At 40.8% G+C, this 14288-nt stretch overlaps 2 protein-coding genes and 1 long non-coding RNA gene across 6 annotated transcripts in view; 1 reads left to right on the top strand and 2 right to left on the bottom strand.

Moving 5' to 3' along the window:
• Positions 1-8541, bottom strand: part of LOC147320465 (uncharacterized) — a 32626-nt gene extending 24085 nt beyond the window's left edge. The window contains exon 1 of the long non-coding RNA XR_015131266.1: positions 6576-8541. This is a non-coding gene — a long non-coding RNA (uncharacterized LOC147320465). The remainder of the gene's footprint in view (positions 1-6575) is intronic.
• Positions 6234-11682, top strand: atf5a (activating transcription factor 5a). The gene is made up of 4 exons (XM_086308480.1): positions 6234-6973; positions 7902-8150; positions 8487-9672; positions 9759-11682. The coding sequence occupies exons 2-4, from the start codon at positions 8009-8011 to the stop codon at positions 9943-9945; spliced, it is 1515 nt and encodes a 504-aa protein (XP_086164606.1). The 5' UTR covers positions 6234-6973; positions 7902-8008; the 3' UTR covers positions 9946-11682.
• Positions 8564-14288, bottom strand: part of stk36 (serine/threonine kinase 36 (fused homolog, Drosophila)) — a 14759-nt gene continuing 9034 nt past the window's right edge. For all 4 annotated transcript variants that reach the window (XM_086308477.1, XM_086308475.1, XM_086308476.1 and 1 more), the window contains 3 exons: positions 14100-14280; positions 12942-13868; positions 8564-12650 (listed from right to left, as the gene is read on the bottom strand). In XM_086308477.1, coding sequence (XP_086164603.1) covers positions 12531-12650; positions 12942-13868; positions 14100-14280 — 1228 coding nt within the window. In that variant the 3' untranslated portion in view covers positions 8564-12530. The remainder of the gene's footprint in view (positions 12651-12941; positions 13869-14099; positions 14281-14288) is intronic.

Below are 14288 nucleotides of genomic sequence, written 5' to 3'. Positions count from 1 at the left end.
ACAAGCGGACACGCTATGGTGTTACCGTCTTGTTGCTAACGACAACGCATAAAAACAGGCGCTTGTCCGTCTGTAGTGTGGTTATATAAAATATAAGAGAAAGAGAAAACTTTAAGAAATTAATATAGCCACTACAGTGACTATCAAAACGATGAAAAAATATTGCCGTAAACAGTTTATTTTGCGACACCACGAAACAAACGATAGCGTAAAATGAAACGATAGACGTCTTTATGTCGTCATCCGATATATATCGTTATATCGAACAGCCCTAGGCAACGGTATCTTAAATAACCACTAATTAGGCAGATGGGTTTTAGCAGCACAAGACCACGCTATGTGCCACTTCTGTCAGCTAAGAACTGGAAAGTGAAGCTTTAGTTCACACAGGCTCATCAAAATTGGACAACAGAAGTTAAAAAAAAAATAAAAATAAAAAACTTGCCTAGTCTGATGAGTCATGTGTCTGCACTTCGGAGACACCACAGAGGCCCTAAAGGAAATATTTGCTGAAGGTCATCTAGTCCCATCCACATTCCCTCCTTTAAAACAGTGGCCACAACTTTCAATCAGAATTTCCCTATTTAACAGACATTACACGTCTCCCACCATAACGGACACAGATTTTGGTTCCGTTTATCATAACTGTCATAACTGGTAAGGTTTTTGGACCCATAAGCAAGCATTGAGAGAGGTACCAGCCTCACTAGTTTTATTACATAAGAGGTTTGAGTGGGCAGGTAGGCGAGTGTCCACAAGTGAGTTTTCTTGCAGACAGGTTTTCTTTTCACAGAGACTGTTTGTTCCCCTGAACAAGGGAATGCAGACGAGAATACCAGAGGGGATCCAAAGCAGATGGAGAAAATAGTCAACAAGACTTCCTAGAGCTAGACTAGCTATTGTACTGCATGCTGTAACAAGCTGGTGATGAGTTGATGAAGAGCTGGTTCTTTTATGCACAGGTAACTCCTGATTGAAAACAGGTGTGCCAGCCAAGCTCAACGGGAAAAGTGAATCGACACACTCAGACAGTAAAAAGGGAGCGGGTGAGAGAGGGAGCTTGAAAAAATGCACTGCAAAGAATACAGAAATGCACAAAGAGAAGGAACAACAGGAGGAAATACACTGAATACTGCAGTGTAAGCTCCAAGACATGGGGAAAAAAAGAAGAAGGGTTGCAAGTAATGTTTGATGAAGCACTACAAAGTAACACTGAAATGCAGAAAAAAGAAAGAGAGGGAACAACAGGAAGAAACACAGAGAGAAATGCAGAGTATTCTCCAAGACTCCGAGAGGAAAAATACAGAACTGTGAGTATTTTATAACAAAGCAAAAGACAAAAACACTGAAACAGAGGAGGAGAAGGAACACCTGGAGAAAATATGGACCGATATACAGTTTAGGTTCTGAGAAATGGTGACATGCATAAAGAGAAGTGATGATGGAAACACATAAAAAGCGTGCACTTCATGAAATGCTGAGGAAAAATCAGGAGTTACAAGCCAAATGTGACAAAGTACAATAAAGGAATAAAGACATGCATAAGGTGAAAAAAAAAAAAGAGAAGGAAGTGATATATAATGATGTGAAAGAATCGTATGAAGAAAAGCAGAAAAAAATAGAAAAAACTGAAGAAACTGTAGAAACAGAATGAAGAAACCATAAAAACTGGTCATGTTGTAACAGTTACGGTTAAATTATGCCAAAAAATATCAGCATCATAACCACTTTTAACAATGTTTAGAAATATTACTGATGAAAATGACCATTAAGCAGTGAGTAAGAAAAACTGAATAAGTTAAACTTTGCGTGACATGACTTCCCGTATTAAGGTCAGCTGACAGGTTTAAGTTGGATACAATGTAGCGGTGTTTCAAGAATAATTCAATTTAATTTGAAATGTTCTGCACCTCTAGTAGTATTTTCACTACCTTAAAACAGGCTCTTTAGTGCTATTGCAGGTATGAAAAAAATTCTTTTTAGAAAGTCAAGCTATTACATCACTCTTCATCAACAGGAAAATATCAGCACATACCTGGAACATGACATAAATTAAATATGCTGCTGCTCCGATTTTTAGATGCAGAATTAAACTCGCTGGTCACTTGTTTTTCTTTAAAGGTTCATTTGCTCAACTAAATGTTAACCCACATATTTAACCAGCCAATTACATGCAAATCAATGCATTTAGGCATGTCGAGATGACCGAGACGACCTGCTGAAGTTCCAGCTGACTATCACAATGAGGAAAAAATGTGATTTAGGTGACTTTGACCATGGTATGATTATTGATGCCTGATGGGCTGGTATCAGCATTTCAGAAACTGCTGATTTACTGGAATTTTCCAACATCTCTCTAACCATCTCTAGGGTTTACAGAGAATCATCTGAAAAAGAGAAAACATGCAGTGAGCCTCAGTTCTCTGGGTAAAAATGGCTGGTTGAAGCAAGAAGGCAGAGGAGCACAATCTGACTGCTTCAAGCTAATAGAAAGACAAGAATCACTCAAATAACCACTTATTACAACTGAGATATGCAGAGGAATATCTCTGAATGAACGTGCCAAACCTTGAAGCAAATGGGACCGCAAAAGATGTCAGTCAGAAAACTGAAGCTACAATTTGGATTTTGACAAAATCAGACAACAGCAGATTGGAAATGTGTTGCCTGTTCTGAGGAGTCGTAATTTCTGCTGCCACATTTAGAGGGTAGGGTCATAATTTGGTGTAGACAATGTGTTAGCATGGATCCATTATGTCCTGTTTCAACAGTTTAGGCTGCCTGTAGTGTTGTAATGAGGTAAAAGCACACTTTGGACAACTTAGTACCAAGTAAGCATGAGTTAAACTCGACAGCTTACTAGAGTATTGCTGCTGACCATAGCCATTCTTTTGGGACCACAGCATACGCATCTTCTGATGGATGCTTTGAATGGGGAAAAAATATCATGAAAAATGTCAAATAACCTCAAACTGGTTTCTTGGACATGAAAATGAGTTCACTGTATGCAAATGGCCTTCACAGCCACCAGATCTCAGTTCAGTAGAGCGTCTTTGGGACGTGAAGAATAACATCGTGGTTGTGCAGCCTTAAAACTGCTAAACTGTGTGATGCTGTCATGTCAATATGTTTGCAGCACCTTGTTGAATCGAAACAAAGAATTTTAAAAAATGGGGGTTCCAACTAGTAAAGTGCATCTAATAAAGTGGTCAGTGAGTGGATGCATTTCTTTTGTCTTTATGTTGCTTAACACTTAACACTTTGTCTTATGCTCCACATCAAAGTAAAGGACTGTTTGCTTGCAAATATACTGTTAAATAAAGTGACTTTGCAGAAAGCAGAGACCCCATGACAAACAGTCAAACAATGGAAGATAACATTGTAAACTAGTGTTAACATGCCTTACCAAACTAACAATTAGAATTCAAAGTTCAGCACGAGTTAACTTAAGCTCTGATGAGTGAACAGTTTAAGTTTTTTCATGAGCACGAAGCATATGGCCTGGATGGTTATCGGCTGTGTAAAACTCATAGGTGACAGACGCTGAGCCTCAGGGGTTTTAAATGTTTCTGCAGCGCAGCATCACACAGCCTGAGTGCTGTAAATGACACAGAGGAACCACTTGGGACCCATTTGCTTAAAGAGCTGAAATTCTGGAGAACACAAGTGATGCACGGACAATAAGTATGAATAAAAAGCTGTGATATGCAACAATTCGTTTACTTTCTTTGTTGTCCTGCTGTTATTGTAGCACTGTTTTCTTTTACAGACCTTACACTGTATGCCACGCACGGCTTCATTCAACATGCTTTCAGAAGTTGGAGTTAGGTATGAGTGATCTACTAAAAGCTGTGAGATCCCACAGGAAGACAAAGCAGATGCTGTAGTGAGTTCTTTACATCAAACACCTCTAATATACCACGAAGTCCTTGAGGAATAGCAAATAAACAGAACCCTATGACTGACTGGTTCCTATCTGTCACAGCTGAATGCAAATGAAGTTGCTTTAAACATCCGTGAATGAAAAATTATACTATGCTTGTCACTTTCCTGAGACTTGATTACATGTTTTCACGGCAAACCGAAAAACTAATTCAAGTGATCAGCAGGCTGAACACACACAGAAACGTCCACAAATCCCCTCTGAGAGGCTTCCATTCACAAGTCGTAACTGAATTCCATGTTTTCTTCGTATGTTCAAAGAGGGGCAAAAGTTGAGGACAATAAATTCTGAGAGAGATGATGATGAAATGATGGTGTAACCCTTACTAACGTGCCATACATGCACTTGGCATGCAGCATTGACTTTTCTGACTTCTCTGCTCATCCACAATATTCAGACAATGAATTTGGGTATCGAGTGATGGACTTCCAACTCCCGCTATAGAAAAACCGACAATAAATATTTCAAGAGTATCTGAAGTCTAGTTTGATCCAGAGTTGTTTACTTTGGCTCGTTTTCCTGTGTTGTTTTAACAAGTCGGAAAGTTTATCTATTCCAGTTTTTGCAAATGGATACTGAGGTTGTTAAGATTTTCCAGAGGAAGGAGGGGGAGACATGAAGGTGTTTTGCTGCGCAAATAACACATTTTACATGTCTTCCTAAATAATGACAGAGGAAACTGTACTTAATAGTGGAGACTGCAGGGAAATCCAGCCATGCTGTCATAAGGAGCACCTTAGATTTCTCTCATGATGCGCAAACAGGAATCCCTCAGTGGACCAATTAATACAGACAGAGAGAGCAGTCAGCGATTTTCCCGGGAGACCTGCCAACTTCACCAGCTACTAGTATCTCAATCTGGTCTCCATTACGACCACATTTATCTCGATTGCATCAGGCTGCCTTTCTACAAATCTCTCAGAGCTCCACTCCTATGGTAACAACCACATGGTGGGCGTTTTGCTGAATAGCGCCGCTGTAACAGGGCCATCCTTTTAAAGGCATCAGATCGACACAGACGGACAGCGTATATTAGACTTGGGACATTTCACTCAAATTCAATTTCATCTGGTCTTTTTCAAAGAACATGTTTCACTTGGTGTGAAAACAACTTCCCCTGGAGCCATCCTGGATAATGTGATTCTGTGCGATCGATTCGACTTTCAGATGTTCACTCAATGCACAGACATGCTTCTCTGTGGACAAATCTATTAGAGGCTAAATCATAGTGCCAAATCAATTTATTAATTCAGCAAAGCTGGAAATAAACCTGTTGGTTTTGGTAAAATGATAGAGTAACAGAAATGCAACTCAGCAAATAGGATGGAGAATGGCTGGGTTGTTAGGAGTGCCAAAACAAATGTGAGGTAAAAGGAAAACAGTAGGGGGAGAGAGAGAGAGAGAGAGAGAGAAAGGGAAAAAGAGAGAGATGCAAATCCCATGGCAACAGCAACCAGACAACAAGTCTAAAATAGGGGGCAGTGTCCGCTATTACTATAGCAACAGGAGAACAGCACACTTGCTCAGCTTCGGGATTTGCTGAAAGGAGGAAAACAAAGCTTTATTCCTAACATAAATGTAATTGACAGTCATTACCAGTAACTTCATTTAGTTCCACCAGCTGTGTCTCACCAAATTAGTCACAAAAATAAGGATTCGCAAAGTGTATTAGGCTGACAGCCAACCACAAGGGATGAATAATTTATCTTCCATTATTCACTGACTTAGTGTAATTTTGCACCTGGGAAGCTTTGGGTAGACAAATGAACAAGTCAACAAAATAAAAGTGAAATGAGACATAATCACAATAGAGTAGTTGCAAGCTAAATTAAAATAAACGAATAAAACAGAGACATTACATCCACAACGGTGACTAGCAATTATGTAATTCTAAGTACTTTCTAATTTAAATTATGTAATAAATGATATATGCTGCATGTTCATTAGTTATCGCGACATAATCGGCCAGATTAAGTAATTACAAGCTGAATGCTGTATCAGTGTCTGAGTTTGTTTAAACTGTATCACAAAGTGTCAACGATATTCTCTGCTTTCAAAAACTGCAGCACCGACCTCCACGCCCGGTTTGTTGACATGAAACATGTGCACAGTCTGCACTGCAGACAGAGGGAGAGAGAAAGATGACAACACGGTGGTGCTTTGCCTTGCCTACCACCGACCAATCATATTTCAGAAGTAGCCGTTTTGAGCCAATCACAGAACGACAGTCTGAGCCCGTGCAGCCAATGGTACTGTTCGTGGACCACTGATGCAACGGAGATGCAACAGACTTCTTCTAAACAACAAAGTGTGTTATGAGCCATATAGCGCTTTAAACAAAACAGCGGCACGCCTTATTGTAAAGTACAGTGTCTGAGCTGTAGTTTTCTCGACAGATCGCGTTCGCGTAAACCAAATCCTCTCACTTCGTTATTTAATTCAAAGACGAGGTTATACCCTTTAGAGCTTAAAAACTAGCACAATGTCTAGCTAAAAGGCTACTTTTCAGATTCCCTTTTTAAACCAGTTGTTACTTGTATCTTGAATTGCACAGTTTGAATTTAGTATTTTCTTTTTTATTAGTATATTTATTATCTATATATTTATTACTATAAATAATAGCATTACTCACCTGAATGAGCAGCTGTGTTACTTTTACAGAAACAACAACAAAAAAGTAGCTCAATACTTTTATAAAAGTGTGGGCAGCGAGAGTGTGGGACGTCCTTGGGTGAGCCGCGGAGGGAGGGGGCGGAGGGATCTGCACGCGCGGAGGAGCCTGGTTTACCCCGGTGACGCAGTCGGTTGCTAGGTGTGAATGAAGTGATGCTTTGTCACAATTAAGCGGCTCCTCAGTTTACAGGTCGACCACAACAAAGCAGCACCTCTCTCTGTTTGCCTTGTCTAGGATATTCCGAGCTGAAATATGGCTCTTTAATCTTTTGTTAAGTTGTTGGACCCGAAAAGTCGTCGTGCTTTGCTTTAGCAACGCACCCCCAAGTGCTCTACAATTTTTTCTGCAAGAATGGAGTAAGTGAAAGTCTCTCTACTGGCTGTACATAGAGCTGTTTTGTTGTTGCTGTTGTTGTTGTTATCATTTTGGTGTAAAGTGGCTACATCTTGTTTGGTTTCGTCGCTTTAAATGAACCTTTTTGACAAATTCAAACATCTTTTTTCTTCTTTTTTATTTTTAATTTTTAAACTACGATCACTCATGGAGTTTGACTGATTGTGGTTGCTTTGTGGTCAGTTTTAGTTTGATTTTTATTGATTTTTCCTCTACTCTAAATGTATTGCCTTCAGTCTGTGCACTAACTGGAGATACATCACGTCTGTCACTTCCAGCGTTTAATCTTTCAATGTTTAATTTAGCTCTCATTGCTGTAATCGAGTCCAATCTGTTTAAGTGATTAAAAAAAAGAATTGGTAATTAATTTTAAAAGGAACATGCGATTGGAAGCAGCTCATCAGCATTCATCCTCTTTGACCAGCAGGGCAGCTCACCTACAGAGTAGAGGTAGCTCTTGTGGTGCTTCTTGTCAACAGTTGGGCCCTTGACAGCGTCACTGGGTCCCACGTGTTTTGAGGACGTCAGGTTAATTTTGCTTTGAGCCAGATTAAAGCCCACAGGACACTGCTCCCACTTTTCTATCACCCACTGTGTCACATCTGAGGCTTGGTTTTGGGAATAATGTACTTTTCTGCTTTTCAGTATTTGGTATTTACTGTAAAGCCTTTTTGTTTAAAAGATGAAAAAGTGTATTTGTGTGAAAATGAATTAAGTGAGGACCAGAAAGTGATTTTTTCTTTGTTGCCTCTCATTAAAACCATGCAGAGAAACTTGCAGAGGGCAGCACAGACAGAATCCCATCTGATGATCCCCATTAGTCGACTGAGTACGCCGTATCTTTCTCAGATATATCTGATCCCCCTTTTTTTCTTTCTGCTTACCCTCTAGGTTTCATTATGCTCACCCAGACCTGCTCACTGTGGCCCATCTCTCAGACCCTGCTTGCTCTCAGCATATGCTTGGACTTGGACTGAATCAAAGCACCAACAGACAAAATGATGGCAACATCAGCGCCTGTTTGGAAGACTCTTCGTGTCTGCCCGGCAGACCCCCTCGCTCTCTCTCACCCACAGGCTAACCACAGCCAATCACAGGGGTGCAGGGGGGAGGTGTCAGAGGAGAGTCAGCACTTAATTGGTGAGTTGCAGCGTGTACGCTTTTTTATATTTTTCCTCATTTCAGGTGGGCTCGGCACTGCAGCACATTCGTCCTTCTTGAGCAGTAAGTAATAAACTAGCTACGTCTGTCATATTAAAACGCTGCAACTTTATCGGCAAAACCCCCCAATCTGATTTGCCTTTATTATTATTATTATAAATCTGATTGTTATTTTGGGAAACTGCTTCGTGCACTGATGGATTTTTTTTTTTTTTTTGCATGAACGTTATTTTTTTATTTTATTTTTTTTAGCAGCATTATTTCCTTCCGACAAACATCTTGTAACCGATGCAATTTTTCCCCCCTCCTCAATAGGTGATGGTAACACTGACTGGATGACGGAAGAAGTGGATTTCTCCTCGTACCTCCCAAACCCTCCTTCCCCTCCCTCCTCTACTAATGCCTCCCTTCCCCCTTCACCCCTTCAGAATGATATCCAGGTGCCCTCTGACTTGGAGGTCATGACCTCTCTGCTGCAAGAGGAACTCGCCCAACTAGAGGACTACTTCCTGTCTGAGCCACTGCCCGAGAAAGGGCCGAGGCTGGGAAAATGCGACAGGGGTCCACTGCCTGCGGGTCCTCCGCCATTCACTCAGCTGCCATACGCATCATACGCTACATCCAACCAATCGGAATCCAGCCCACTTCTTGTTACCTTGGCAACCGGAGAACTGGACTTGCTCAGCATCTGTGGCGGGCCCATTGGGCGCTCCAAAATTCCAAGACACGCCCCATATAGCTGCAGTCGACCCAGTGGGTGTGGTAGGAAAAGAGTTCCTGATGGTTCGAGGTTCAGCGAAGGCTATGACAGCAGTTTGTTGAGTTCCAAAGGAAGTAACTCAGGTAACTCAGCTGTGACCCTTACAGGTAATTATGGCTGTGTAGAGGACGACCAGTTGGTAGGGAAAAGCTACTGCTTGGGTAGTGCGGTTGAGCTCAGACGATGTGCTGTTATACCAAAAGAGAAAAATTGCTGTTTCACTCAAGATGTGATAGGTGGTGGGAAGATTGTTGGTGGTGGATTTGGCTTTGGTGGATCACTGGAGGTCCCCCATAAGAAAGAGGATCTGTTGATGTATAGCATGAGGGAAGTCAGTGGAGGTGCTGGTAACAGTGATGTGCTGAACAGTATCAAAACTAGTGTGGAGGTGACAAAAGCCACCGTTTCTTGGAAAGCCGAGAGCAGCGAAGGTTGTTATCTTCCAACAACATCACAGTCTGAGGCCTACCATAGCTTCTTGGGCAACATCAACGAGCAGGTGAAAACAGAGAGTCTACAGATAGCTCAGCATGATCTACACTGTAATTTCCTTGAGGATCAGGGCCCAGAGTGTCTTTTAATGGCTAGGGATAGTTTGAACCTGGAATCTTCGGGGCACAGACAAGCATGTCGGCTGAAGGAAGACCACTGTGCAATGAAATACGAAGTGGACATCATTCCAGGTGAAGGCGGGGAGCGCAAACAAAAGAAAAGAGATCAGAACAAAACTGCCGCTCACAGGTGAGATTCTTCTCGATGAAATGTCAATGTTATCAAAGTTTCACGAGTTTACATTTTCACAGAGTCTTCGTTTTTGGTCGATGCAGGTATCGCCAGCGAAAAAGGGCGGAGCTCGATTCTTTGGAGGAACAACTGCACTGCCTTGAAGGGAGGAACCGGGAGCTCCGGGACAAAGCAGAGTCCGTAGAACGTGAAATCCAGTACGTTAAAGACCTGCTGATTGAAGTTTACAAGGCCCGTAGCCAAAGGCTTAAGCAGGACACAACAGCGTAACACCAAGCTTCTGCGAGTACACTTAGAGAGAGCGTAACAGGGAGAATCAGCAGCTCTTTCTGTCTTTAAGTTTGTCCTGAATCAAATGTTAATTTTTTTTCTTTTTTTTTCTGTAGCGAGGGGTTAAAAGCATGCTTTGCTAATATGAAATCTTTTTTACATTTTAAATCAACACTATCCAATTCTTCCATCGCTTTCGTACTCGAATCACTTGAGCCGGCACTGTGGCATAGCAATGCTTTAAGATGACAATCATTTTCGATAGCTCTCGCACTTCGTGAATCTACTATTGAAATAAGGTAATTTCAGAAGTAATGTAACTCATTATGCAGGTTTTATATTTGTAATAGCCTTACGTTAAAATTGATGTCAGCAATAGAAACTCATGTTTGTTTGAGGGGTTTTTTTTCTTTCTTTTTTAATTATTTTCATGCTCAGTCGCTGGATCACGTTATTGGGTGTTGATATTTCAGTGTGGACAAATATTTCAAATCAACTGCGTTTATGCAACAGCAAAAACTAATTGGCATTAATACTAAAATTATTAGAACTGACCTTGAATATCCTTTGACTTTTACAATTGCAGAAAGAGCGGCTAACGTACAAAAGAGTCGTGAAACTTTATTGTGTATTTTGTTGTTTGTTTTTCTGTAAAACATTTGATTTGCTTCCAGTTTATTTCAGTCAATAACAGAATTATTTTATTTGTATGTTTAGAGTATTTTAGCCAGCTTTGTTGGAAACATTACTTTGTCTTCTGTATTTACATTTGTTTAATTTTCATCCCTTTAAATGTAACAAATATAACCTTTGCTATCTTTCTTTTAGCAATGGCTTCAAATAATGTCGGCATTATGCATTCTGTGACCAAAACTGTTTTTTTTCATATTATTTTTAAATGTGTAACATTTTATCATGTGGTGGCAGTAAGATATTCTTCCTTCGCATTTTGCAAAATGTACAATCTGTTTTGCAGCTCAGGATACATGTTAATCCGCCAGTTCTACAAACATCAGTAGATAATCATGGGAGGAGATTACAGACTTGAAGCTTGCAGGGTTTCCTCATATAAAACTGTTGTTTTTTTCTTTATTTCCAAATGTGTACAAATATTGTAACTAGTATCATTCTAACAGCCTTCCTCTGCATGCCTTTGCATAAATGTACTCTCTGGAATAGAAAATTTAGGGTTTCAGAAATAATTCTCTCTCTAAACTGCTTGTTAAAGCAATAAGTTTTATAGGCCTCTGGCTGATCTGCACTAATTTGTAACAACTTTTGTATGTTCAGGGAGTGGAGTGTGTTAACCTTTTCTTTCTATAAAATTATTGGGGAAAAAAATCCTAATTTTGTTGTTTCTTAAAGCTTTTGCAGCTTTAGCTTTGGTGTAAGAGGTCTCAATTCTTTTTTTCATATAAGCAAATAATCATTGTTACTGTCATTTGCTCCATGCTTATACCAAGGATAGTTGTTTTTCTATGCATATTTATTTTAAGACAATCTTGAATATAACAGCGAAACTATCGTAATTATTTATGGGGTTTAATTGGTGCTTCTTTTTTTTTTTTTAGCCCCCTGCGGTGCACTATCAATCCCGATGGTTAAACCAAAAGTGTGTACTAACAGCACATTTAGCGCGTTGTGTTTTTAACGCAATTTTATCATAGATACAAATTAACTTCGTCTGATGTCAATCTTTTTGCTTTTAAAAAAAAATAAAGTGTATCATCAACTTGGCCCGCTGTGCTTTTTCTTTTTGGTGCTTTTACTGGGATTTATTTTTATTTTTTGTCTGCGTTATCCGAAGTACAATCTGCGGCCTGAGCGTGAAAATAAGTGCTTGGTTTTTGGATTTAATAAATCCGCGGGGTTTTCATTTTATTTTATTTTATTTTTTAAGGGAAATCAAAGTAAAGCCCGGTCAGGGCCCGACAGACACTGACAAGCGCTTCTTTTCTCACCCTGCCCCGCTGAGCAGACAGCTGACAGACGGTTATACAGAGAGGACTGAAAACTTTCATGGGTATCGATCTCTTCTAGTTTAGTCGATACAACATTTAACATAAAACCACATAAAAACGCTTTCGACGTCCAGTCCTCGGAAATTCGGCTTCGTTGTTTTCTACTTTATTTAGCCCAAATTCACAGACTTCTAGAAGACCTCGAAGGGCTTTGAAATGCGAATGCCTCTAAATTCACATGTTGATCTGCATATGGAACATTTTTAAAATCCATCAATAATGTTCGCTACACCTAAACAAAAGCTTTCCAAAAATCGACAGCACGCTGCTTTGCCAGCAGAAATACTCATAACTCAGAAATGAATGAAACTCCTCATTCGCCACTTTTATACAGACTGAATTATTGTTATGACAATTTTATCGATGAAAAAGAAAACCTACCGTGATTTTTACGAAGTTACATCGTTTCCTTTTTCTCGTGAAATTAGAACAGCTTGCTGTCACAAACCGAGACGTTAAACAGTAAAACAGTTTTATTTTGATTCATAAACGGGGACTCGGTCGTTCACTAACACATGGCTTCAGACAAATATGTTGCTGTAAAGTTAAACAGGGAGCAGGTTTTTAAGCTGCTGACTTTTCTGGTGCAGTCAGCTGTCCAATGAGCCGCTGATAGTCACACTGTGGAGGAGCATGTTGTGAAGCCTGAACAAGCTTCTTACTGGCATCAAGAGACATCAGGACCTTTGAATGAATGCAAAAGAAGAGCAATAATCTAAATAAATCAATAAATGTGTGTTTCAAAGTGTGTTACTGACTTGTGAAAGATTAAACAGTGAACAAAATTTATCTAAAGGACAGAACAAGCTCTGGGCGTAAGAGCACAGCTTTAAATTCAATACCAGGAGGTGTGAACTGTTTTCTGCTTTTCTAATTAAAAAGTAAAAATGAACTATTTCAAAAGCACCAAATTCTCCAAACAGAGATTGTTTTATTGTAATGTGAGCATGTGCGATGCTGTGACTTGCTCGTTACCTGACGCATGGCATCCTGCTGGCTGTACAGGTATAAAGATCCTATGGCAGCTTCTCTCACTGCACTGTGGTAATCTGTGCATGCAGTTCTTAGAAGTAAGCTGGGCACATTTTCCTCCAGCAACAAGGATATGGCTCCATCAACATTTAGCAGGTTTCCCAGGGCGGCGCAGCAGTGACGACGTGTGAGGGCATCAGGATCATAGATTAGAGTTACCAGCATGGCCACTGTCCTCCTGGCTTCATGTGTCCACCTTCTTTCTTCCTCCTCCATTCTCTGCTCTCTTAATGTTTCCAAATCACTTGCTGCCTCAATATCTGAGTACGTCTGTTTATTTTGTTGCTTTTCTATGCACCATCTCCCTCTATGTATCCCCTTTTCACTGGGTCTGTCCATATGCAGCCCAGCTGCAATATAGCCCAACCAGTTTCCAACTGACCGGCAAGCAACCTGCCGGACAGGCATGCAGGAATCATTAAGGCAGTTTATCATGGCTTTGAAAATGTCAGGTTTTAGGGTGTGTTGTGTGAGAGGCCTGAATGGATCCAAATTTCCTAAAAATCTACACATGGCAGCCCTGATCTGCTCATACGAGTGAGCCAGTGCATGCTGCAGCACTGAGGTTTCTACATAAAGTTGCAGTGGGCAGGAGGGACAACGGGCTATCCCAGACAATAGAGTGAGGAGCTCCACAGCAGCTTCCCACAGAATTTCCAGCTGCAGGAGTTCGGGGAGCAGAGAGCAGGCAGTTCTGGTTGGAGGACTCTGACGGCTGGAGGCAGGGAGCTGATCGTCCCAGGATGGCAAGAAAAAGCAAGAAGCTGCTTTTGTGAGGTGGTCAATTGAGCGGGGGGGATCACACAGGAGCAAGCGGCTCAGAAGGGAGAGAGGCAGCTCCAGTAGATGAAGAGGAAGGGTTTGAATTACCTGCCAAAGCACAAAAAAAATAATAATAAAAAATAAAATCACACAGACAACTCGTCATACATCAAACAGGCAACAACAAACAACAACACAGTGCTCTTAAAAAAGTACAGACACATCCAGGTGTACAGTACTGCATGCCAGACACAAAACTAGTGCAAGAGTTATCCTGTGTTGCATCAGAGAATTATGTTTGTCGGCGAGGTCTTTATTGGAGCAAAATAAGGCCCTAACCTGCAGGAGGCTTGTAACAATACCACAGCTGTCGTACAACTGGAGAACTGTGGACATGGTGCGTGGAGGCAGGTCCAGGGCGAATGGAAAACATAACAAGTGGCAGCTCAGTGTGGATAAAGTGTTGTGACTCAGATCCACCCTGGGCCTCCCAGGATTGCCCTTGGCAAACAAATGAAGACTGTAGGG

The sequence above is a fragment of the Aulonocara sp. 'chitande type north' Nkhata Bay genome, linkage group LG10 (assembly GCF_057382095.1).
Source record: "Aulonocara sp. 'chitande type north' Nkhata Bay isolate Kocher_YH1m ecotype deep benthic linkage group LG10, A_spYH_male_GT1.1, whole genome shotgun sequence".
In the NCBI taxonomy this organism is placed as follows: domain Eukaryota; kingdom Metazoa; phylum Chordata; class Actinopteri; order Cichliformes; family Cichlidae; genus Aulonocara; species Aulonocara sp. 'chitande type north' Nkhata Bay.
This window is presented reverse-complemented; position numbering and strand designations above follow the sequence as displayed.

Coding starts and splice junctions, on each gene's coding strand:
- atf5a (XM_086308480.1), top strand. CDS start 8,009: ATGATGGCAACATCAGCGCCTGTTTGGAAGACTCTTCGTGTCTGCCCG. Junction 8,151..8,486: donor GGAGAGTCAGCACTTAATTG/GTGAGTTGCAGC, acceptor CCTCCTCAATAG/GTGATGGTAACACTGACTGG. Junction 9,673..9,758: donor AACAAAACTGCCGCTCACAG/GTGAGATTCTTC, acceptor TGGTCGATGCAG/GTATCGCCAGCGAAAAAGGG.